Source organism: Pipistrellus kuhlii, unplaced genomic scaffold (genome assembly GCF_014108245.1).
Source record: "Pipistrellus kuhlii isolate mPipKuh1 unplaced genomic scaffold, mPipKuh1.p scaffold_m20_p_18, whole genome shotgun sequence".
Lineage (NCBI taxonomy): Eukaryota > Metazoa > Chordata > Mammalia > Chiroptera > Vespertilionidae > Pipistrellus > Pipistrellus kuhlii.
In genome coordinates, this window is record NW_023425493.1 from 9159026 (window position 1) to 9185464 (window position 26439).

The 26439-nt window shown below is 51.6% G+C and overlaps 1 protein-coding gene across 3 annotated transcripts in view; it reads right to left on the bottom strand.

Moving 5' to 3' along the window:
• PLXNA2 (plexin A2) overlaps positions 1–26439 on the bottom strand; it is a 210937-nt gene that overhangs the window by 78686 nt on the left and 105812 nt on the right. The window contains exon 5 of one of the 3 annotated variants that reach the window (XM_036441959.2): positions 26209–26412. The exons of the other annotated variants lie outside the window; for them this stretch is intronic. Coding sequence (XP_036297852.2) covers positions 26224–26412 — 189 coding nt within the window. The 3' untranslated portion in view covers positions 26209–26223. Of the gene's footprint in view, positions 1–26208; positions 26413–26439 lie in introns of those variants that run through there. 3 annotated transcript variants of the gene reach the window in all.

Genomic DNA, 26439 nt, shown 5'->3' on the forward strand with positions numbered 1-26439 from the left:
TGCCCAGTGGGACAGCCACTCGCCCGTGTGGCCCGTCCTGACTGAGATGCGCCGGATACTCACAGCACACACTGGCCTTTGAAGATGTGGCACGGAAAAAAAATAATATAAAATACCACCTTGATAATTTTTATCGACATGTTGAAAAGAAAAAATTGAGTAACTACTGGGCTAAATAAAATTAATCTTAATTTCAGCTGCTGCGTCTCACTTTTTAAAATGTGTCTGTCAGCCCTAGCCGGTTTGGCTCAGTGGCTAGAGCGTTGGCTTGCAGACTGAAGGGTCCCAGGTTCCATTCCGGTCAAGGGCACATGCTCAGGTTGTGGGCTTGATCCCCGGGGTGGGGCGTGCAGGAGGCAGCTAAGCAATTATTCCCTTTTATCATTGATGTTTCTATCCCTCTCCCTTCTCCCTTCCTCTCTAAAATTAATTTAAAAAAAATTTTTTAAGAGGTGGCCTGTGGCTCTAAAGCACATGTGTCAAACACAAGGCCCGCGGGCCAAATCCGTCCCGCCAGGCCTTGCAATGTGGCCCGCACCGCACTGTCATCACTGCACTCCGCTGCGTTTCCATCACAGTGACAGTTTATGACTGTTCAGTAAACCATTCGGCCCGCGATTTAGGCTGGATTTTAGATTTTGGCCCCTTCTCTGATTGAGTTCGACACCCCTACTCTAAAGGAACAACGGCTCTCATGGCCTGGGTCCAGACCAGCACCGCTGGCATTAACTTGTGAGCTTAGGAGACAGAAAAGCCAGAAACTTGCGGTGGCCCCGAAATGTTCTCAGAGCGTTCCAGCTGCTGCCTCTGAACGCTAACGTTTGAGAACCACTAACGTTTGAGACCACCTAACATCTTGGGGAGATCTTGCCGAATGTTAGGGCCCCGGGGCCAGGAAGAGACATAATGAAACTCTGCCGTGGGGCTCTGTAAAGACCTGGACTGATCTGGGGGGAGGTGAGTGAGGGTACTCTGAGGATTGCTTTATTAAGGTGACCAGACATCTCACTTTTGGCGGGACTGTCCTGCCAAAAGTGGGACATCTGGTCATCTTACTATGTCCAGGAAGGAAGAAATGGTTTTAATAACTGAGTCTATGGAGGCCCGAAGGACCAAGTTCAAGTCTCCGGGAGACAGGTGGGCACCTGCTCTAGGACCTGGCAGTGAGGGGTGGGATGGGGTGTGGTGGGGTGAGATACAGTGGGTGGCAGTTGTCTCTGGAAGCCCTAAGAGGAAAGAGTTTCAGGTGGCCTCTGTCAGGGCTGACTCAGAGCTTAATGGGACACTCTAGAAGGCTTTAATGAGTGTTTGTTTATGATGATTGTGTTTTTAATTATGCCTGCATCTCCACACCCTTTTCACGGAGGGCTGGGATCTGAGGGCGGCTGCGTCCCAGGTAGCCCTTAATGAGTGTGGTGATGAGAAGCCCGGGGTCGGAGGGCACCCTTCTCCTGCCCCTCTGCCGCCTTCTCCTCGGGACCACGGGCTGCCTCAGACTTGACTCCATCCACCCTCACACCCGCATTCTCTGCTTGATCTTCCGTCTTGTAATTATGCCTCTAATGAATGTAACTGTCCTATTAAGTCATTTACTTAAGAAATACTCTTCATTAAAGGTGACTCATGCTGTGTTCTTGGTTCCTCTGGCCTCAGGCCCCCCATCTCTGGTACCTTCCTTGGCCAGATTCGGGGCGCTGGATGTCTATGTGGGGAGCTGGCCGGCTCAGTAGGGCTTGCAGAGTGTGAGGAGGTTCCTCCCGATTCTCTCAGCAAATCTGGGTCGCCTAGGGGGTGTCGGGCCAGGCACAGTGAGGGACATGATATAGGATGGTTATTGGCTGTGGGGACCTGTCACTGAGGGGATTGCTGGAGCCGAGTCTCCTTCCTAGGGACCCAGAGGAGCTGGCAGACCTGCAGGGTGGGGACCACCCAGGGTGAGGGCAGAGGTGTCTCTGGGCGCTGTAGTCACTACCTTCCTGGGCAGAGGCCCTGAGCACTCACTGCCTTTAGGTGCAAACCCATCTCTCTTCAGAGAGGCAGAGGGAGGCATAGGAGCCCCTCCACGAGTGCCCTGGAGGCAGCAGATCTGTGCTCTGTCTGCCCCTAAGCAGACACCTGCCAGGAGCCACTTGGTTCTGAGGACCTGGAGGGCTCTGCCGCAGAAACACTGGGGTTAAAAACGGAACAACACGTAGGACCCTGACCGTGGATGGTGCCTGGGTCCCACACAGTCCTTAGACGTTTACTGAGCATCTGGGCTGTGTCCAGCTCTCTGCTAGGCATGGGGCTGCGTTCTCTGCCCTCCTGGAGCCCATGGTGCCACTGAGGCTGAGACTAAGGAAACGGGGCCTCTCAATGCGGTGGGGCAGACGCCACCATAGCCAGTGCAATCCAGAGACAGTTGTGGATTGGACAGAGTGGAGGTTCGCCACAGAGGAGGTATTGGTACAAACACTTGGTGTTCAGAGGCCAGTGGGATTCCTTTGTAATTGTGCAAGGGAGCCAAGAGGGAGGAGTGAGGGAGAGCTGTCCCAGCCCCCACCCCTGGAGGGGCCCCTGGGGCACTGAGCATTTAATCCTTCCCTCCGCTCCCCTGGAATCTGCTTTCCCTGCCAGAGAGTACACCTGTCCCCACACGTGTCCCCTGCTTCCTGACCCCAGGAAAGAGACAGAGGCCTTCTCAGTGCTGAGACCAGGTGGCAGGGGTGTGAGGTGACACACAGCCTGGCCGGAGCACGCAGTTGGCCTGATCCTCAGCCCCCGGGGTCCCCAGGGCCGGGGCACAGCACACAGCAGCTGAAACACAACTGGCCAGACTGCCTCTCCTTCCTTTGTACCTTCCGTGGTCCCTGCCTGCTAGCTCAAGCTCTTTCCCTTGGAGTTTGTAGGTCTCGACCCACTTTCTCCTTTTCACCCAATCCAGCCTGTTTTCACGAAAGGAGATGAAGCTCATTTACATACTGGGCTGAGGGTCCGGGGCTGGTGTGTGGACCAAGGTCCCGTACACAACCCCAACGCTTGGCGCGGGTTTTAGCATCTCTAGGCGCTGTCACACACCTGGCTCCCAGGTTTGCACAGCTGCCCAGGAAGGAAGAGAGGCTGGGTCTCCTGCTCCATGTGAACCAGCAGGAGGCAGGCCTATAGGGCTGGCTCAATGCTAGGCATGGTCTTGCTGTGAATAGAGGACAGTCCTCCATCTCCCCTAATGGTGACATACTAGGAGGCGTCTTTTGGAGGGTGAGGAGGAAGGGACGGTTCAGGGGTCAGTTCCAGGAGTCGGAGGCGGAGGGAACAGGAAGCGGGGAGCAGCCTGAGGGCAGGGGAGACTGTCTCTCATGCTTTTGACTCCACCGCTCTCACTCCCCTGCCCTCAGCGCTGCTTGGCACCGAGCAGCTGTTAGTTGAGGGACTGGATGGGTGGGTGGACCTCACTTCACAGGCTCCCCCAAATCTCCTCAACAGGTGCCAGGAGCATGGGGAGGCCCAGAGCTTGGGGCTCTGTCCTTCCCCTTGCACCAGATGGGGCCTAGGGCAGAGTCCTCACCGGGAGACGGACATGAGCAGATGGGCAATCAGGGAGGCCCAGCTCAGCCTCCTGCTCTGGTCAGTTTCTCTCAAGCACCAAAGCTAAAGGGGACACCCCAGGGGTGGGCCAGGCTCCCCGGGCTCCTGACGGGCCTCCAGTGATATCCCCTTTGGCTCAGCAAGTCCCACGGAAAAATGCCCATCCTCTCTCCTGTCCTTAAAGGGGAAGGAGCCCATTGGTTATGGCTGCCTGAAGCAGCATCTCAGTCTCAGTCTCCCATGCAGAGTGGGTGTGAGGGAGTGCAGAGGCATCAAGGGGATCCTTTCCTCCTGGGGTTTGGGGAAGGGAGAGATGGGGACTGAGGTCTCCGACTGATGGCTGGCAGGTTCCTTGCTCAGTGCTGGGCAGTTGATGGAACTTGTTGAACAGAATGGAGCAGCAGGGATATTAATAATAATAAATAATAATAATATTTAAGAAAGAGGGAATGTGATAATAGACCGCCACACCCTCAAAAATGGCTGTGCCCACAGCCATAAGATGGGGGCACCCAGTCCCCTCAGCCCCACCAGGGCGGCAGGCGTGTGGCACGGCCAGGCCTGACCTCAGGTGGTCCAGCTGCACCGTGTGCCTGCCTCTGGGGTACCCCAGTCCCCTCAGCCTCCCACCACTCAGGGCTACCCAAGGCTTAGGTAACCAAGGCTGGCCAAGGCTTGCACTGCCGGCAGTGGCAGCAGTAGAGGTGTGATAGGGTTGTTGCCTTTCCCTGATCACCAGGTCATCTCCCATCCCTGAGGGCTCCTGGACTGTGAGAGGGGGCAGGCTGGGCTGAGGGGACCCCTCTCCAGTACATGAATTTTCATGCACTGGGCCTCTAATAACTAATAATAACAACAACTAATAATAATAATAACAGCTATTTTTTCCAGCACTTACTGCATGCCAGGCCCTTTGCCTATTTTATCTCATTTGATCCCTATACCATCCTTGCAAGGGAAACAATATTAGGCCCACTTATTAGAAAACTGAGTCTCAGGTTAAGTAACCTGCCCAAGGTCACCCATCTAATGAGCATCAGAAACAGACTTTTAGTTCATGTTCAGTTCTGACTCCAAGGCTCAGGAGTGATGTGGAGACAGAGGCATCACTAGAGGGCAGGCCCTCCTGGACATGGGGCGCCATGGGCATGGGGTGCCAGCATGAGCTGAGTCTGTTGACAGTGCAGTTCCATCCACCACCACGGCATGCCCCTTAGCTTTTTTACTCTTCTCTGTCTGCTAACCACATTCAGGGGGTGGATCCTGAGCCAGACCATGGAGGGATGGAACCAGAGGGGAAGAGGGATGGAGGTCAGGGAAGGGGGAAGAGCTCTGCTGGGTGGTTTTCAGCCGCCAGGACCAGCACACTAAGGAAAGTGGCTCTCAGCAGGTTGCACATTTCCCGTCCAGAGCCCCCCAGGAATGCCAGGGCGACTCAGCAAGGGCAGTGAAGGTGGCAGGTGTGTTATATCCCCGTCTTGCCAGTTGTTAGCTGAGTGGCCTGGGCGAGCCAGTTAACCTCCTCAAGCCTCCATTTCCTCATCTTTCAAGTGGAAACAGCAATGCCAGTCTCACCATCTCACCTGCTTATCAGGGAGGACCTCTGAGCTCACATTTTTAGCCTCGGTCTCGTCTACGAATCAGCTTCCCAGTAATTCATGTGAAGAACTCCCTATTGTGTGTCCCCAGTGTTAGATCCAGTTCTTCAAAAATCAGTAGTCATCTGTGAGATCCCTGAAAGTCCTCATAAACACAGCCCAGCCCCCTACTGTCCCCTGAGCTGTAACAATCACATCACCAAGGTCATCAAGAAAAAGGAGACACGAACCCCCAGAAAGCCAGAGAGAGGTTCTGGAGCCTGTGACTGCCGCTAAAGCAACAGGCAACCTTCTGGTCAGAAGATGACCCTGGGTGTCTCCTGGGAACTCCCAACTCTCTGGAGACCTGAGAGAGGACTGGAGTTCAGAGAGAGAAAATCTATTTTTAATGACTTGGGGAGAAGAGTGGAGTGGCTGAGTAATTCAGAGTAATTAAAGCTATCTATCACTCAGGGAAGTGGAATCCGAAGTTGTTGAACTTTTCAATGACACTTCCTCCCTCCTCATTCATAAAACCCAGCAGAGGGTCCTGCAGGAGTCAAAGAGGAGAGGACAACCAGGAAAGACATGTCTGGCCCCAAAGAGTGAAATTTTATCTTTTTGGTAAGTGCTAGGGGAGCAGCTGCTCTTGAATCTTTTTTTATTTTTTTTATTTTTTTTATTTTTTAGGTAAAGGCCAAATTTTATTCTGGTTGAGAAGGTGGACTTTAAAAGAGTCAGTGCTCCTTTTCAAATCCAGCTCCTATCTGTATACGACATTAAATTCTCAGACCTCCCTGAGCCTCAGTTTCCTTCTTTGCGAAGTGATGGCCACAATGAGATCAACTTCACAAGGTTGTTTTGAGGCTTAAGTGACCTCTGTGCACCAAGGGCCTTGCACACATGTGGTGCTCAATAGTGGCCACTATCATGCTCAGTCTCTATAGGCAGTCCCCACTGGGGGTGGCAGTGTGTGCCCAAGGAACCTGGGCGGGCTCCTGCCCAGGCTCTGCGCCCACCGGTCAGGTGACCTTGAGCCAGCCACTGAGGCTCTTTGGGCTGAGACCACCGATGTACCTTGTGAGGAGAGTTATAACTGCCCTTGGCGTGCAGAGCAGCACAGCCCCTCAAACTATTGTCCTTATTTTTTAAAAATATATTTTATTGATTTTTTACAGAGAGGAAGAGAGAGGGATAGAGAGTTAGAAACATCGATGAGAGAGAATCATCAATCAGCTGCCTCTTGCACAGCCCCTACTGGGGATGTGCCCGCAACCAAGGTACATGCCCTTGACCGGAATCGAACCTGGGACCTTTCAGTCCACAGGCCGATGCTCTATCCACTGAGCCAAACCGGTTTTAGCTATTATCCTTATTGATGACATGATCCCTTCTAAAGGCCTAAAGTGCATGGACACTCGGGATCCCTGGCTGCAAGACGTCCACCTAAGTTTGGTCTCCTAAGGAAGAAGGGGAACTTGGATAAGGACAATATACCAAGAGGTAAGAGGTGAGGAAACCAAATGGGCCAAACAGACATGCCCAGTACCATACTGTTGTTTCTCAGACACGACTCCTGGGCCAGAAGTGCTAGGGAGTTAGGAGCAGGGCCCTTTTTAGTCCTGGGTTTTGGAAGGATCTACCAAGAAGCAGAGATGCTAATACTATGCTATCTCCATGGCAACAATGGATTTATTCAGTTAGGAAAAGCAGGTGGGGTAGGAAATGAGAGATGAGGAGGATTTGGGAAATAGGGCTTAAGAAATAACTAAAATAGATCCCTCATCTGGAAACCAGACGCCCAGGATTAGCCAGGTCTCACAAAGCTCCCTTTAGGGTGGATGTCGATTCATCTCCCGCGGGAGGGAAGCGTGGTGATGGCAACGGGATAACAAGTCAGGGACGCCCCTATCCCCACCCACCCGCATTCATTCATCTCACCCTCTGTTCAGTCAGGTTCTAGTGAGGACCCTGGATGCAGAGACCACGTGTATCCTTACCACACCCAGCTCGATTTTATCTAAGAGCTGGGCATCTGGCTAAAGTCCCATCAACTAACTTCTGGTTCCTCCGCCTTCCAGTCAACCAGGAGAGCAAGATGAAAGAGAAGGTTTGGAGCTCCAGTTGGTCTCACATTCTCTATGGTCCATGAGCTTTGCAAGGTAGGGTTTGGATGTGAATCATCAGGGCCCAAGAGGAGGCCAGTCAGAGATCTAGGGTAGGCACACCTTTGCTGCGGTCTGGGTAGCAGGTAGGGGCTAATGTTAGATTGTGTGAGAGGAGGACTCAGGAAATCCTTCTTTAAGAGATAAAGTGGGGCCTGAGGACTCACTGCTTCTGAAGGAGATCATAACCCTCCCTTTGGCAGAGATCCTGGCATGGCCTGGTGTCTGCCTCCTTGTGCCCAACTTCACCTCTGGTTCTGATGTTGGCACTCATGATTATTGATATAATCTCAGGGGTTCTTTGTGCGCTACTTTTCTATCCTAAATGCCCTCCCTGAAATCTGCTTGTGAGGTTCTGAAGGAACCTCGAGCTGAAGTTTCCAAGTCACCTGGATCTAGGGAGAGCAATCCTACCAGATGATGTATAAGATGGAATCGGATTTTGTCAAGCCCATCTCCTCAGGTCCTTCTTTAGTACACCCGTCGGCAGCTGTGTGCATGAGAAAAAACACAGCTGGTTAGCCCTACCCATGGACGCTGGATTGGAAGTGGTCCTTCCACCTTCCTGCCTTCGCTGTCTGCCCTGTAAGTTGAAGTAGACAAGAAACAACTGAAATCTCATGCTGCAATCCAGAATTCTGGTTTCCAGTTGTCCCCATGGAGCACATTTCTTCAACCATCTCCCAACTTTCCTTTCTAACCATCTAAGGCAGTGGTCAGCAAACTCATTAGTCAACAGAGCCAAATATCAGCAGTACAGCGATTGAAATTTCTTTTGAGAGCCAAATTTTTTAAACTTAAACTTCTTCTAATGTCACTTTTTCAAAATAGACTTGCCCCGGCCATGGTATTTTGTGGAAGAGCCACACTCAAGGGGCCAAAGAGCCTCATGTGGCTCGAGAGCCGCAGTTTGCCAACCACGGATCTAAGGTGTGGCCATCTTGTCCTCTCTGCCATATCGGCTCTGAAAATAGTCTGTCTTCTTTTCTTTTTCTTTCTTTCTTTCTTTTTTTTTTTTTTTTAATATATTTTAATTGATTTTTCACAGAGAGGAAGGGAGAGGGATAGAGAGCTAGAAACATTGATGAGAGAGATACACCAACCACCGGGGATGTGCCCGCAACCAAGGTACATGCCCTTGACTGGAATCAAACCTAGGACCTTTCAGTCCGCAGGCCGACGCTCTACCCACTGAGCCAAACCGGTTTCGGCTGTCTTCTTTTCTTAGTATGCCAAGTGACTAGCACCTTTGAGAAGGACAGAGCCTTTTCTTGTTACTCACAGCTTCCTGGGACAAATTAGTAGATAAGTGGATGAGTGTGTGTGTGTGTGTGTGTGTGTGTGTGTGTGTGTGTGTGAAAGAGAGAGAGAGAGAGAGAGAGAGAGAGAGAGAGAGAGAGAGAGAGAGAGAGAGAGAGGGAGGGAGAGAGGTGTGGAAGGGGAGAGAGAGAGAGAAAGAGAGAGATGGAGGATAAGAGTACATGTTAAATATCTAAGGCAAAAAAAGTCTCCTGCAGGCATATTCAAATTTTCTTCCTGAATATAGCAAGTGTATTCATTCATGCCATTCATTCATTCATTCATTCACTCATGCAACCCTGGCAAGGTGGAGACGTGGAAGGCAGAACCATGCTTTGCTGAATCCTGTGACACTGTACTGCTTTCGGGAACCTGTATAGACAAGACCATCCCCTGAGGCAGCAATGACTATAGGGACACAGTGCTCTGTACTTGGGAGCTAGTCGATAGGGTTGATTGACCTGGCCTTATGGATCCACACTCAGGTAGACTCAATTTATAACCGAGTAGTCCTGCATATGGTTAAAATACACTCAGCACTTATACTTTGTTCCTTTTTTTCTTTGTCATTCATGTACTCATTCATTAGTTCATTTAGGAATGTATCCTTCATTCATTGGTTCATTGATTCAACAGAGCTGGTGTCAAGTCTTTCCCTGTGCTGGCACAAATGCCAGTTGGCCCTGTTCTCACAGTCCCTCCAAAAAGAATACCCTCTGGCAGGAAAGCTAGAAAGTGACAGATGTCACAGGAGGTTCTGAGCTGGGAGAGATCACTTCTGGCTGAAGGAACCAGGGAGGCGCCATCACTGATGGCAGCCTTGAAAGTGTGGTTACTTTCACAGACAGGAATGGAGGAAGGACATTCTATGAGGAGGAAAGGGCATCAGCAAAGAACAGCCACAAGACCTGCAGGGAGAATCCCAGTCACGGACATGTATTAGGGCAAAGCTGCCGACAGGGAAAAGGATCTGAGGGAAGACTGGAAGGCCAGGGTCATGGGCACAGAACAGGAAGAAGGGAAAGGAGAAATTTTGCATTTCTTTTACTTATGATGTGTCCCATGTCTATCCCTGTCATTGTATTACTTCAGCCTCCCTCTGCCTGCCCAGCTGCAGGCCGCGTCCTTACCAGATGTGTTCTGCACTTCTTCATTTTTCTTCACAAAGGCGTAGTGGGTGAGGGCCGGTGTCCTAGAGACAGATTACCAGGGGCCACATCCCAGCCCCCTGCTCTTTAGCTGTGTGGCCGTGGGCCCGTTACTCAGCTCTCAGCCTCAGTGGTTGACTTGTGACAGGGTGATAATAATGGCATGTACTTATTATATAAGACCTACTATTTGCAGATGAGGAAGAAGCAGAGGCACAGACAGTCTTAGTGAATTCACTTAAAGTCACATAGCCAGTAAGTTGTCAAGTTGGGATTTGGACCCAGGCAGGCTGCCTGCAGAAACCATGCTCTGAACTCTGATACCAAATTGCCTCTTAGCATGAGGAGGTCCAGGTTAGAAAATGCTTAGCCCAGGGTCTGACGTGTAGCTAGCTATTCCTTGTTATTAATAAATAACATTAATAAATATACATGTGCCTGCTATATATTCTGCATAGGTAGGAAGTTCAAAAGATGACCAGACATGGCTCTGATCCTGAAGTACTTAGAATGTTGCCAGGAAGATGGACAAACCTCCATACTGTATGAAATAGTAGCACGATGACGGAGATGTGGGACAGCTGGCTAGCTCTAAGAGCCAAGAAGAAGGGCAAATCAGGGAAGGCTTCCAAGAGGCAGTGTGTTGTAATGACAGCTTCAGCTAAAACAATAACAATAATACACACACACACACACACACACACACACACACACACATCAAAACAGCCAGAAAAACTGCCTCCTGAATGAAGTTTAGAGTCCAAATTCTGCAGCCTCACATTTCAGCTTTTCCACCTCTGCTCCCATTTCCCTGTCATTTCCTCTCTAGGCTCCGTCTGTCAGGGTCAGCCCCCACCCCAGGCCAGCCTCTTCTCAGACTCTGCACAGTCCTGCCTCCTTAACTCTCTCACATTCCTGCTCCTCAGAAGGTCTCCCCTCCCTCCCTGCTCATGGGCACATCCGGGCCCTCTCCTCGCCACAGGGCCTTTCCTGACCAGCCTCTGGATTTAGTATCAGACCTCAGCCCAGGTGGCAGGACTCGAGTAAACTTTCCAACTCTCCTTAGCTCCCCCTCTTTCCAGGTGGCGCCTAGGACTCGGCTCTGTATTCCTTCAGAGGAGCAATCCCTGTGCGTTCCCACCTCAGTTTCTTACACAAAATAGGTCTATAAACACCCGCGGAGAAGCTAATCGCACGAGCCCAGTGATCCAGATTTTATTTTAAGCTCCTTAAGTAAACGCACTGAGCTCTGGGAAGGCTGCCTAGGTGTGGCTGAGGCCGCTGGCATTCTGCTGGGATCCATTAGGTGACGTGGAGGCTTTTATTTTTTAATGGACTCACTGTTTATACCCCGGCAGAGGCACGCGGTGTCAGGGAAAGGACACGACTGGTAAGACAGAAGAACTTGGCTCGGCCTCGCCCTGCACGCATCTGCGCTCCCCCACCCCAGCCTCAGTTTCCACATCTGTAAATACTACTGGATGTCCAAGTTCAAGCATCCTCCCGGGCACCCAGATACAACGAATGCTGCATGCGGAAGCGCGTGGGCAGCCCGGCCCTCGGCTTTCAGAGTTGATTCTCAAGACCCAGGCTCACCCTTCTTCTGCTCTTCAGTCTGGGCTCCCTGACCCAGCTCACGGAAATAAAACGGTCCAGGTATACATAGAGCGGATTTTGTGAGATGCTTGGAGGGAGGCCCTGGGATGCTGTCACCTAGCCATCCTACAGTAGGGCCACCGGAAAGCTCGAGGGGCACAGAGTGGACAGGAGAATCCAGAAAGCAGGACTTCCAGAGGGCAGGTGGGTGAGCGCACAGGAGGAGAGAGAAGGCAGCACATGGGGAAGTCACTGAGCTCCCACCCCTGTGACAGTGGTAGGGAGGACTGGGAAGTACTTCAGGAGGAAGAGCTGGCCCGTCCAGGCGGCCCCTGGAGAAGGGGCTGGGGTCCTGCTGGAAACATGTATATGGAGGAACAATCAGGGCTGAGGGGCCGGGGGGGGGGGGGGGCAGGACAGCAGGAGGCACCGCCCACCTGATGGGAGCTGCTGCCCAGGTTGTCCAAGGGCCAGGAGGGACCCAGCCCCGAAAACCAGCGTCGGAGCCTCCCTGTGACAATCCCAGCTCAAGCGAGGCAGGGGACAGCAAGGACAGATCCAGTCGGGGAAGAGAAGGGTGAAAAGGAGGTAAATCAGGCCTCCAGCCTGCATGGCTGCAAGAGGGGAGTGCAGCTGCCGGAGGAGGGCTGGGCGGAGGTCTGAGCTTCAGTCAAGTCCATAGTTCCACTTTGGGGCTGGAGCGGGACTTGACGATTCTGAACTGAGATGGGCCTGCGTTTGAGACTTACCAGCTGTGACTGGCTGAGCTACGCAGGCTGCCCGGGACCTGGGGAAAGGGGGCCATCGGGGACAGCCTACAGCAGTGTTTTCACTCTATCTCCCAGAACACTGGTTGGGCCTGAGAACGCCACAGACTGCCATGCCTGACCTGGTTGTCAGGGTCACAGGCAGTGAGGGCAGGATACTGCCCAGTTCAAGATCAGGCTTCCTGGACAAATCCGGGGGGATTATGGGTGTCACCTCTGGGGACAGGATAACTTACTGATAACATGATTTTTGAAAATATCAAATCTCAGATGGCTCAGCGGACCATTCTCCCTGAAACCCAAGGGCCCCTCTTGGGAGCAAAGAGGGGTGAGGTCTCTTTCAAACCCAAGTAGGGTCAAAAGAAGTTGAGCTGCCACACACGGGGGACCTGATGACCCATTGCCTCTGTCTTCCAAGACAACACAGCACAGTCATGGCGGATGCCACTGGAAGCTGTTCTAATGAGGGCAGGGTGCTGGAAGGAACTGGCTCCTGGTCAGGAGCCCGGTGGTGCCCCTGCCTGCCCAGCCCAGCGCCCGGCCCACCCTGAGTGCTCGCTGGGGGAAGGGAGGGATGGATTAGGGCTTTGCAGACTTCACCTTCCTCTCTGCTTTCTATCTGCATCCTCCTTAATGATGGCCTCAAATGTACCTGATGTCACTATGTCTCTGAAGATAGAAAGGGGTGGAGGGGTTTGTGGGAAGTCGGAAGAGAGACAAAGATTTTTTTTCCTTTTTTTAACCAGGTGCTTAGGAAATTAATTAGGACAAATAATCACTGCTTTGTCAGAGTCTCTATTATATTTGGTGCACGCCGGGTCTGGTGGAGAAAAAAAAAGGAGGGGGATTTTAAATAATTTTGGAGTTATAACTGATGTAATTAGATGCTCAGTGAACACTTAGCATCGAGCTGTGCTTATTAAAATTACTGTTTTAATCAGAACATTGCCGGCGAATCATTAATAATACAATGGCTCGATTCCCTGGAACTCTAATTAGACCTGGACTTTTAACCACCTGAGCGTAATCTGGATACGCACCGCGGGTGATGCATTATCATCTCGGGGGCCCGTGGGGCTGGAGCATGTATACTGCTATTTGGGGCCTGCCTGAATGGCTCATTGTGGAGTGTGAGAGCTGCCGAGGGGGCGCAGGGCACCGATGCTGACAGGGGGATCTGACAGGGGGATAGAAGTGGAGGGAGTCAGCCCAAAGCCAGGCCTGGTGGGGAGGGAGAGGTGTTTTCAGGAACAAAAGGCAGAGAGAGTTCTCCCTCTGCTGCAGGCTAGACCTATCTCATGCATTGTTCTGCAGGGGAATGATCCCATGTCACAGAGCCAGCCAAAGGCCCCTTCTCAGGATGCCCCGCCTTCACACACACCTGCCTCTCATCCAAGCACACACCTGTCCAGGGGGGTGAAGTGTTAGCCCCTGCCCAGCCACTGCACATCAGAAACCCAATCCATGTCACTACGTGATGACTGAAGGTTAGTCTGGTAAAGGGCTGAGGCCACGTAATTTCCCTGTCCGGCTCTTCGTGTCACCCTAGAGAGAGATGCTGGGAAGAGCTGAATTTTTCCAGAACTTTTTTTCCCTAAATATATTTTTTATTGAACTCAGAGAGGAAGGGAGAGGGAGAGAAATGATGAGAGAGAATCATTGATCGGCTGCCTCCTGCCCGCCCCCAACTGGGGATTGAGCTCACAACCTGGGGCATGTGTTCTTGACAGGAATTGAACCTGGGACCTTCAGTCCACTGTTCTATCCACTGAGCCAAACTGGCAAGGGCTCCAGGACTTTTGAACCCTTAGGGACATTTTGCAGGTGACCAGGCCCAGAGCTGGAGGGAGGCAGAGTGGGTGCGTGTTCCCTGAGCCGCCTGCTTGAGCTGGTGTTGGGGGGGGGGTGTGTGTGTGGATCAGGGCTCTGAGCACAGATCCGTTTCTCTGCCCCGCCAGCTGGTGGCTCAGTCTCAGCAACGCTGATCTGGCCCCCGCTGAGGGGCAGGGCCGAGTCCTCGGACAGTGTCCCAGGAGTGGCTGAAGTCAAGGAGCCGGAAACAGGCTCTCTGTCTTCTTAGCGCTAGCCAGCTCGTGGGAGGAACATGACAAAGATGTGAAAAAAGATCTGGAACACTTAAAAGGCAGACACTGGGGAGTGAAAATGAAGCTGGAGCCAGACGAGGGCAGGCGGAGCTAGGTGGTGATCACAGGGCGAGGGGCTTCCTCAGAGGGCGAAGGGTCCTCAGGGACAGTCACAGGAGGGCGGTGGGTGATGGCACCTTTGTCTCTCATTACCCATCCTTCTGGCTGCTACCGGGGCCCTCACACAACAAGCTTGAACCCTGGGGCTCCCTTTCTGGCCACCTCTCACCAATACTTTTGTGCAATTGGCAAAGGGTGCCCCTCTAGATAAGGGTTGATAAGATGAGCGAGGACTTGGTTTCAGCCCCACTTGCCCTGAGCCTGACTCCTCTGTGCAGCACCCAGCCTGAGCCATTGCATGTGGCGGCCCTGATGCCCAAAGTCCCGGGAAATAGAGTTGGAACATGTAGTGGGGTGGGTCTACCAGCGTGCTAGCTGACCTGCAGACAGAAGACCTTAAGGGCTAAAGACTGTGACTCTTACAACCCTTTGGGGGCAGAGAAGGTGAGAGTCCAGGGTGGATGAGGTGCAGGGAAGACTCTAACAGGAGGAGGGAGCTGAGGAGGAGCAGGGGGAGTGTCTGGGCAGGAAAACAGCCAAAGCTAAAGCAGGGAGAATGGGTTTCGGGGTGTCTCTGGGGACAACAGAGGACACAATAAAGATTGTGTGTCTCCCTTGTCAGCAGACATCATAACTAGCATCTAAAAAGTAAAGGGACTCCAGGCTTCCCTCAAGGAAGACTAACCCGACAGAAAGCGTTTTCTATAAACAAATTGCTCCAGGATGGAGGCGAGTTCCATCACTGGGAATGCTAAGCGGAGGCCCCATGTCCGTACGTGAGGGATGAAGTCATCGTAGGGGGGAAAGCCTGGCACGTGCGGGTGGGAAACAGTCCCTTTGCTTTTGGAAACAAATGATTAGGCCTCAACTCAAGAATCCCTGTGCCTCTGGGCGATGACGTGATGAATGACAGGCCCCCTGACACGCACGCTCACCATCACTCCGCGGACGCCTGCTGTTGTACAAACACACTCACGAACACAAACACACATTCCGACCACGTCACACCAACACGCCGACACCACACACACTTCACACACGCCTCTCACGCTCGCACCGACATCCCACACACATATTCATGTCACACACGCTCATGACACACAGGCGTTCCTGCCCCCAACCCGTCACCCCACTCCCAGCCGAGCCTGGACGCCATCGGGAGCTGTCACCCTGTGGCTGGTAAGGAAGAAGGATTAGGGCTGCCCAAGATTAAGCGGAGGAGTAAAAAAAATGACAAACCGACTTCCAAACAGGATTAGAGTCTTAATGAAAGCCATAATGAATGGAAGAGCCACACAGATATCACCCATAAATGGCCATAAATATCAGGCCAACCGATGAGATGTTAGATACTGCAGTTTTGAGCCCCATCAAATGACTTCTATTATAATTCATCAATAAATAACCAAGCTCAGTCTCATCGTGCTTTGAGGAATAGTCTGAGGCCAGGCAGGCTGGGATTGGATTCTGGTTGTGCCCCGATCAACCAGGGCATGTCACGCTGCTTGTTTAAGTCTCAGTTTCTTCGTCTATAAAATGTGGATAATTACCCCCTACATAGAGATGCTGTGGGGAGTAAATTAAGTCCTGCACAGCTCTAATAATAATTTGTAATGCTAATAATTTACCAGCATAGTTACAATTAGTTTTCACTCTCTTGTTCCCTCTCTTTTCAGCTTCCTGAGGTCAAGGAAGGCCCACTGACGGGTGGGACCGTCAGGGAGAGGAGGGAAAAGGAAAAGGGAGGTAGAGGAACTTAGGCAAGAGCTGGAGACTGGGGCAAGAGAAGTGCAGGAGAAGGGAAAGGCGGAGACAGTGAGGGTGGCAGACCCCTTGGATGCCACACACTGGCATCATCAGTGGCGGGTGCCCACACCTTCCTGAGTGGTGGTTCCTGGGGGGAGGGGAGGTTATGGAGTAGCCATACCATTCTGGCCCAGCCTTCCTAAGATTCCTAAAATCATAGCTTTATGGAGATGTAATTCACATATCATAAAATCCCCTCACTCAAAGTGTATGACTCAATGGTTTTCAGTATATTCACAAATGGCGTGATCGTTACCACAATCGATTTTAGAACACTTTTATCATCTCAAAAAGAAACCTCATATCCATTAGCAGTCTCTCCACCCCCTACCCCCCAACCCTCCCACACCTGCTTCAGCCCTAGACAACCGCCCATCACTATGGACTTGCCTCTCCTGGACATGTCATACAAATGGGATCATACAACATGTGGTCTTTTGTGGCTTGCTTCTTCCACTTGGTATTTTGCTTCCTAAGCTCATCATGTTATAATATATACATTAGTTACTAATATATACATTAGTAACTCCCCAAGTTTCTTAATTCCAAGCCAAGACAGTGAAGAGCCAGAGCTTATTATACCCACATGCCAGCAAGTGTCATAACTAATGGAAACCATCCAAGTGTTCACCCTAAGACGTCTCCCTGAACCGGGCTAGTCACTGAGCAGTCAGAGCCTTCTTCCTGTTTACCACGGGGAGACTGGAGCGCAGAGAAAGGATGTGTTCCTCGAGCGTGTGCTCTCTGCACCCTCCATATGCCTCTTCTGAAGAGAGAAAACAAAACAGGCTCCCAGCGTAAGAGTCTCTCATCTGCTGGATTTATGATTTAGATTTAATGTTAAAAGACAAAGGGGAGTCTCTTGGTATTCTGCCCACATGTCTCTCTCTTTCCTCTGAAAAGTGGCAATTCCCAGCTCTGTTTTTACGACGGAAAAGGATGACTCTCCTCTAATGGTGATCTGTCGTTGTTTATGTTTAAAGTAATTTTAAACGTTGCAAGACAGTAGCATTAGGGAGCGGGAAAGAACACCCGTGGGCCAAAGGCGGTCCCTGACGTAGGAGGGGCTTATCGTCGGGACTGAAAAGGACTAAGCTGTTCATTGGACTCAGGAAATGTCAATCACCTTTGCTTTCTAACTGGTGTGGGATGTGCCCCTTAGGGCAGCAATCCCAAGAGTTTCAGGAATAGCAGGGTACATGGTCCAGCCAGTGGACCCCAGAGACAGAAAAGACTTAAAGATTAAATCGTGTGTTCAACTTCCCTCTCTGCACGGATAACTATCATCATTGTCCCATGGCCACTAGATGTTAGTCTAGGGCCACGGGTGAAGAGATTGAACTTCCATGCAAAATAAAACCAGACACACTGCTAACACGTACGCTTTAGGCAAACCCGACTAACGAGGGTTACGCGCGGTCTTCCTCTCCTATAAATTCCGATACGGATTTAGCTTGAATTATAAGGAGCGGAACTCGTCCACAGTCCGGCCAACACGGGGCGACAAGTTGCAGTGTCCTTTGATGCCAGGCGTGCTGGCAGCGGTAGCAGCTGTAGCTAGAGATCCAGGGAAGAACTCAGATAATGAGGAGTGACTGGTGAAGGTCAGGGGTCACTCTGGCCACTTCCTGTCTGAACAGTGACCAGCATCTCTGGTGACCTCGGTGAACACCGCGAGAGTCGAAGAGCCAAGTTTATCTCTAGAACAAAATTTGTTTGAAAATGGGACAATAGCATACCCAGTGGCGTGTTGGATAGGGCCCTCTTTCGTGAAATAAAACGATCCAGTGCTGCCACTCTTTAAAAGGTCAAGCATTGTTTATTAACAATGCCCAACGAATCTCATTAAATCCGGGCACATGAGGACAGCACACACGAATATCACACACGTGCAGTGGCCTGCATCCCAGGGAGGACTGCACCGGGACCAGAGCAGCAGTGGGGATTCCTGTGGCTGCTGCCCAACCCCCCACCCCTCCCCTAACACACACACCCCAGAGAGCTGCTATCCAGTGGTCAGGGTCTCCCTCCTCCCACCCAGCAGAGAGGAGACACTGGTCACAGCCACCCAGCCCTAGAGTTCCTTCCTGAATTGCAATTTGCTCCTTAGTGCATTCTTGGCAAATAAACAGGGGACCTTAGTGAGGGAGATAGGGTTCTGGGAAAAGTGAGGGGACTAGAATTTTCTCCATTAATCTGGCATGCTCCAGTTTGCACCATGAGCATCCATTTGCATGCTGAATTCTAGAGATTCCAGAGGCAGGAATGCTAAGAATGTTAGGTGAAATAAAATTAATTCTTGTAATCCACTGTGATCATATCCAAACCCAATATTCTCAGCTTGGCACGCAGAATAGGTGTGCCTGCCTGCTTTCCTATTAAAATTATTTTCTCAAATGCTGCATTCTGGGCATACACTCAGTGCTGGGAGGGGCCGAGGACCTCTAGCCTGCACCAGGTCCCCAGGAACTTTGAGCCTAAGGGGGAGGGGACACCAAATAGACAGTCACCAGATAGATGGTTTTGACCATAAGTTAAAGAGGCTCAGAGAACCAAAACTGGTTTAGCTCAGTGGACAGAGCATCGGCCTGCGGACTGAAAGGTCCCAGGTTCAATTCCGGTCAAGGGCATGTACCTTGGTTGTGGGCACATCCCCAGAAGGGGGTGTGCAAAAGGCAGCTGATGGATGTTTCTCTCTCTTCGATGTTTCTAACTCTCTAACCCTCTCTCCTCCTCTCTGTAAAAAATCAATAAAAAAAAAAAATATTTTTTTTATTTAAAAAAAAGAGGCTCAGAGAGTCGGATCCATTGGGATTGGGGAGCATGTGGATGGTTTTGAATTCTGTGAGGGGCAGAAGAAGCAAGGACACATGAAAGTGGCAGCAAGCTGATACCCTTTTCTTTCCACAAGTTCAAACTACCTGTATGGTTCCTCGGCCTGCGGCCTGTTCCCTGTCCCCGGAAGGCTGTTAATGAGAGACAGCCCCCTGAGAGGGGATGGCTCACGGCAGGGCCCGGCAGGCCTCAGAGACGTGGGCAAAGCCCGTGATCACAGGTAACGGCTGGGTGAGCCTGGGCCCGTGAGTGCGGCCAGCCCACCGCGGAGAGCAGGATGCCAGCCTAGCCCGATGCCCCGCTGACACCTACTGGGCCCGGGGAAGCGACCTTGACACCACGCAGTGCCTTGGCGCTTCCTGACCCTCCACGAGCTGGGGCTTTTCCTGTGGTTTTGGAGGTGGAATCGGTCATGCCTGTGGGCTTCCTTTCCTTGGAGAAAGCAGACATCCCAGGGATCGGTCTCCAGGGGCTAGTGAGCTAACCACTGCCCATCCCTGCCAGGACGCCTTCAGGGCAATGCCAGATCTTGTTAGGAAGCAGCTGTTTCGAATGTTTGCCCTGTTTAGAATGTTGCTCCATACTCTACACGCGTCCCCTGGTTTAACCCCTGCAACAAGTAGTCTACCCTGTTATGGACATCTTTTCTAAGAGGAAACAGAGGGCTCCGTGAGATTTGATAAACTGGTGAAGGCCAGCGTAAGTGAGAGGCGATGCCAGGATTCCAGATGTGGTTAACACAGAGCCTGCCCTTCCCCCATGCCACAGGTCTCCCAACAGCTGGCAAGGAAAGGGAGCGGGTGGGTTCAGAGGCTGCCCAGTCTACCTGGGAGCCAGAGTTCTGCTTTAGCTCAACCTGCTATGTCCCTGTCCCTCCCCCCCCCCCTTCCCCCTGCAACCCCCACCCCACCCCACCTCCAGAACACTCTTGGAAGGGGACTCGGAGAAGAGAAGCAGGCACACTGTGTCCTGGGCCCAGGGACAGGTGACCTTTCCCGTTCAGCACCTTTATAAATCTTCCCTAATGAAGTTAAGGGGAAAAAAGAATTAATGAATAAATGAAGGTTAAATCACTCCCTGCAGAGAATTGATGCTGACAGCGCGGGCCAAGAAGAGAGCTTGGAAATTGGGGGGTGGGCGGGGGGAAGAGAAGGGGAAATGAACTTGCACAGGAGGCTTTCAAAATTCTTCCCAAATTCCAGGGGGCTGTAAGGCGGGCCAGCTCTGAGGTGGGCAAAGGAGGCTTTGGGAAGTCCAATGTAGGGGCCTGAAGGCGATGGAGGAAGCAGCCATGTTCACACACACACACTGTTTGCACACTTAACCCTGCCAATCAAGACACCGGTAGGTTGGGCCAGCCTGGCTCATTCCTGGCCTCCTGGGGCCTCTGTGGTGTATTTTCTTGCCAGCACCACTTGTCAACCATCTCTGCCTCCTTGTCTACCCCAATGGCCCCCGCCACACCCCCCGGGGGCTGCACACCTCAGCCCACCTGGCTCAGAGGGCCGGTAAGTGACTGCGTGGCTGGGCCTGGGAGAGAGAAGAGTGGCAGGCCAGCCAGTAGGAGTTGATGTGAGAGAGGAAGAGCCTTGAGGAGAAATGGATGGAAATGAGGAGAGACACAAGGTAAAGCTCCAAGAACACATGGGGACGAGGGGCTGGGGAAACACATGCTCTCCCGGGAAACGCTGCAGATCCCCGAGGGGCGGTGGGCAGGCCACTTGCTGGTCTACTCCTCAGTTTGTGCTCCAGCAACATAGGACAGAAGGGGAGGTCTGCAGATCAGCTGCAGAAATCCTCCTGGTGGGAGCCCCGAGTCGGAAAGATCAATACTTCTGCTCCCTCCTCCTCTCTGTGGCCACAGGTTTTTACAAAAATGATCATGAAGACACCGGGGCTCGAGGGAGCGGCCTAACTGGCCCACCTGCAGCGAGACGTGGCCTGGGAGGCAGGGTGGCAGCCCTGGGCTGCTGAGGGAGTGGGGGTGTGGGAGGTGGGTTGGAGGAGGAGGCAGGGAGACCCGGAGCCAAGAGCTGACTAGCTCAGCCAGTAAATAAAAGGTCACAGTGATTTTTCCGGTGCCCAGGGAGCAGCAGGCAGAGAGCTCCGCTGACGGCAGGAGCTGACAATTGGCAAATGAGCCTCTGCGGTTATCTGTTTCCCTTTCTTATTCTCGTCTCAGAAGACAGAGGCTAGAAATAGATGCAACTGGCAGGTGACTTAAAGATGAAAAATGAGCAACACGGTCGTGTGGGGGCTCCGTGGCAGCGGGACGAGAGGCTCACGAGTGAACCAGAGGGAAGGGCCGGGGCTCAGCCGAAGCTGACTGCGTGGGGTTTGGCTCTCTCTGTGTCCCGGGGATTCATTACTGGGTCTTCTCCGCAATCCTAGAAGGCAGGGATGATTGTTATCGCCACTTTACAGAAGTGAAAACCGAGGCTTACCGAGGCTGCGCCACGTCCTGTCAAAGAGGGGCAGAGCCAAGATTTGGATACAGGCCGAACTGCTTCCAAAGACGAGCTCTCTGCGCTACCCTCCAATGCCTCTGTTTCACAGTTCTCTCTTCTTCCCCTATCTTCCTAATCTTCAACAAGCGTTTGCTGAGCACCTAGTAAGGGCCACGCGTTGTACTATTTCTGAGGGAGCAAAAGCAGCCCAGACAGGTAAGATGGTTGCTGGAATGATTGAATGAATGAATGACCAAATGAATGGATGAGGGACACGGGACACTCTCTCTTTCTCTTTTCCTCTTCTCATGAACCTGAGCTTCAGGGCCACTCAAAAACATTTTGTGGATGGGGAAACTGAGGCTACATCAGGCCCTAAGTCAGTGCACTGGTGGAACTCTGATGATTAACCCAAGGCAGGACCCTAATGGACCACTCCCCTGTCCCTCTCACATCGCCCTCTGCCATCTCTCCACCTCCTCCACCAACTCCCTGGCAGTTCAAAGCGAGATTTTAAGTTTCATCCCTAGGACCAGCCTCAGAGAGAAGGCTTGTCTAACAGGCAGTGCATGTGAGATGCTGGCCAGCACTCTCAGGAGTGAGGAAGGCCCGCAGGATGCTGGGAAACCAGCACAGCCTGACTGAGGAGCTCACAAGCTCTAGAGAAAGTGATGATGGTCAGTTTTCCCCCTCACAGGCCTGGGCCATCTGGGTGAGAAGACAGCTGGTTTCTCCTTTCCCCTCCTCCCTGGGCCCCTAGAACCCCCCGCCCACTTAGAAAGGAGCCTCATCAACTTGCCCAATGCCCGGCCTCCCAGAGCCCCCTCTCTGGGGGAGACCACGTGGTACTCGGAGCTTCCCAGCATGCCTCTCTGCAGGTGTGCCAGCTTCCCTTTGTCCCCTCCCCCTGCCCCGATGCCTCTGCATCCTCTCTTGCCACCTCTGGAGCTGTGTCCTCACATCGCAGCCACTGTCCCAGTCGTCAGCAGATGGAAATAACTTTTCGTGACAGCTCCTCTGATGCTGCCATCTTTTGTGCACATCAAAACCACACTACGGATCAGACTCTTGGTGTCTGATTGAAGCCTAATTGGAAATCCAAAGTGGCACTAACTGCTTTGGTCTAAATAAAACACATTCAATTACCGAAACGCGAAATGCAACCCAGGGAGCCTGGAGGAAGCTCTGGAGCCAAGGAACAGGCTGCAGAGTCCTGGGGTGTCACCATGGGGCCCTGGTCCTGGGCTGCATAAATAAAACTCCAGAGGGCAAACACAGAGCTTTCTAGAGTCTAAGAGCCTTGATGGGGGCCAGCCTCTGAGCCCATACCAGATTGCCTGGGCCAAACCGGGGTGTGGGTACAATGCTTCTCATGGGAATCTCCTCTCCTTGCAACGGGGTCCCGTCGCCAGACAGGCCGAGCTGTGGATGGGGGCAGAGAGTGTGCTGAGGAGTCACAGGTCACTGCTCGGGGCTCCTTGGCGGTGAGGGAGGGCAGGTGGGCAGGAGCTTTGCCACCACAGGGTTGTATGAATGGCCTGCTCAGGGCACCTCACCTTGCTGAGCCTTCCTCACATGTCAGATGAGGGTGACAGTTCCTGTGTTTCAAGGTTGTTGTGAGGAGCTAATGCTTCTGAGGTGCTGGCCCGCTGCATAGGATCAACGGCAGCAGTTCCTTCACGCACCACTCTCGCTCCCTCTGCTCTGAGCACCAGAGACAGCTCTCGTGACCGACCATGTAAGGCCCGGGCAGTGCTCACTAGCCTCTATGCAGTGGTCGGCAAACTCATTAGTCCACAGAGCCAAGTATCAACAGTGCAATGAGGGAAATTTCTTTTGAGAGCCACATTTTCTAAACTTTTTCTAACACCACTTCTTCAAAACAGACTCGCTCAGGCTGTGGTGTTTTGTGGAAGAGCCACACTCAAGGGGCCAAAGAGCCGCATGTGGCTCGCGAGCCTCAGTTTGCCGACTAAGGCTCTATTGGATTTTAAAATAAGACAGTGCACTGCGCCCGTCTCCGTGGGGGTGTCCAACGGGGAGCTGTAAGTCTGCGCTGGTCTCCTGGAGCCTCCAAGCCTCCCATGCCACCTCTGAGGCCTTTCTCTTAAATTTGGAGCCCGGTGCACTCAGGCAGCCGCCAGGGGGCGTCCTCTTAGGAAGCTAAAGGTGAGTTTGGCTCTGATGTGTGGGGTGGATGAATGCTTTTTTTTTTTTTTTTTTTTTTTTTTTTTTGCCAGTGCGGTGGCCCTGGGCAAATTAGGCAGATTGAATGTCAGTGTTCTTATCTGGAAAAAAGGCCAGAAGATACCATTTATCTCATGGGATTGTTTACATTCAGTGAGGTCAAGTCTGTAAACCACATGTGTCAAACACAAGGCCCGCGGGCCAAATCCGTCCCGCCAGGCCTTGCAATGTGGCCCTAACCGTGCTGTCATCACTGCACTCCGCTGCGTTTCCATCACAATGACAGTTTATGACTGTTCAGTAAACCATTCGGCCCGCGATTTAGGCTGGATTTTAGATTTAGGCTGGATTTTAGATTTTGGCCCCTTCTCTGATTGAGTTCGACACCCCTACTGTAAACTAAATTAAGAAAAAACCCGACCTACAGGTTTAGTTAGCTGATCTCAACACATCCTCAGGTAGAGCTGAAAGGCAAGGCAGGGTGGTTAGCTTCCTTTGTTAGGTGTGGCTGTAGGCACAGCTAGGTCTGCTGGGCTTGGCCCTGTGATTATGCACGGGGCACAGCCACACACAAAAATATAATTACCACTACCAACGTTTATTAAGCAGGCAATATGTGCCAGGTACTTTTCAAAGTGCTTTTTATGCATTCGTTCAATTAACTTAATCCTCAAGCAGATCTCATAATTAAGCCCATTTTGCTAATGAGGAAACCAGAGCACCGAGAGGTCAAGCAACTTGCCCAAGGTCACCCACCAATGAGCAGCAGAGTCAGGACTTGAACCTAAGCAGGCGGGCAGAGTCCAGAGCCCATGCTCTTCACGGGCTCAGAAAGCAACCCCTCATCAGCCACTACCTGCCTCTTTGCAATCTATGGAAGGTAGAGCCACTTCCCACTTAGGTCTCCTGTCTTCAGCTAGAAAGGGCCACTTCTCAAGAGAAAATCTCTGAGGCTCTACCATTCTGGGCTGCTGTGTCAGAGAAAAGGTGAGTCCTTGTTACTCCAAAGAGGGACAAGGAGAGGCCTGTCGTTGGCTGGTGTGAGTTACTTCAATTATTGAGCGAATGATATACCTTTGCTCTAGCAGCATTACTTTATATTGTATACTAGAGGCCTGGTGCATGAAATTGTGCACTGGAGGGGAGGGGGGAGAAGTTCCCTCAGCCTGACCTGAGCCCTCTCCTAGTCCTGGAGCCCTCCTGGGATGTTGTGAGCCCTGCTTCTGGCTGAATGGCGCTCCCCCTGTGGGAGCACACTGACCACCAGGGGGCAGCTCCTACTTTGAGCATCTGCCCCCTGGTGGTCAGTTCATGTCATTCTGCCATTCGGTTGATTTGCATATCAATATTAGCCTTTTATTATATAGGATGCTTTTTTTTTTCATTGATTTTTTTTTTTTTTAAGAGAAAGGAAGGGAGAGGTATAGAGAAATAGAAACAATGATGACAGAGTAACATCATGGATCAGCTGCCTCCCGCATGCCCCCTACTGGGGATCAAGCCTGCAACCTGGGCATGTGCCCTGACCTGGAATCAAATCGGCAACCTCTTGGTTCATAGGTCAATGCTCAATCACTGAGCCACATTAGCTGGGCTATTGTAATTCATTTATACACCAATCTTCTCTCCTGAATGACCTCTCTGACAGCAGGGATTCTATTTTATTTATCTCTACACAGAAGCACACTTACCAGTGTGGTTTCACATTGAAAGGGAACAGAAAGAAATCAAGAAGGTACCTACCTTCAGGGCAGCCCTGTTTATAAGAGCTTGCCTGGAATATTACTTAGAAAGACTGCCCTACCTACATCTGTATATGCAAACGACGTGTCAGGTGGACAGCTCTATGCATTAAACATGGTAGACACTTAAAGGTCTAGTGAATGAATAAGTCTATGCAAATGATATGCAAATTTTTCTATTTTAATTTGACCCTTGGGAACACCTTCAGGGACTCTAGGGCCCAGGTTGTTTTAATTTTCTTAATTGAAAGTCTTTTAGCACAACCAGTTCTCTCTCTGAGTGAAGCTGTTGTCAAGTTGGGAAAAGAATGCTGGGCTGGACCAGGTTAATTAGGATTAATTCTGGCTCTTCTGTAATTAAGGGGATGGCCTAGGCCCGTGGTCGGCAAACTCATTCGTCAACAGAGCCAAATAGCAACAGTACAACGACTGAAACTTCTTTGGAGAGCCACATTTTTTAAAACGTAAACTTCTTCTAACGCCACTTCTTCAAAATAGACTCGCCCAGGCTGCGGTATTTTGTGGAAGAGCCACACTCAAGGGGCCAAAGGGCCGCATGTGGCTCTCGAGCCAGACTTTGCCTACCAAGGGCCTAGGCAAGTGCCTGTCTTCTCTGGGCATCAGTTTCCTTATCTTTAAAATAAATGGAGGGAAAAAAATAATAAGATAAATGTGGGACTGGGGGTACCTTCCGGTGCTGAGGCACCATGACTTCCCCTCTCTGGGCCACGGTCACCTCCTCCTGGGTGGTGGGGTGTGAGCATTCGGCAGTGCCTGCCTAGAAAGAGAAATCAACTCCCTTGCCAAGGATTAGCGTCTCCAGCCCTCCCTGCCCATTTAGAGAAATGAGTTTTTTGGCGCCGGTTCTCTTAGCTGGGCATTGTGTTCAATCATTTCTTTCCAAACCAAAGGATTTTAAAATAAGAAGCTGGAGTTTTTCTCTCTGCAAAACAACAAGCCAAGCATCTGATTCATAGGGTGGGTTTGCCTTCCCTCTCCCGGGTGTGAAAATATTTCTCAAAAACGCTCCAATGGGAATATTAATGGCCAAGGAATCAGCTCCATGCCGGCTTCTCTGAAACAGGGGGAGAGATGGAAATAC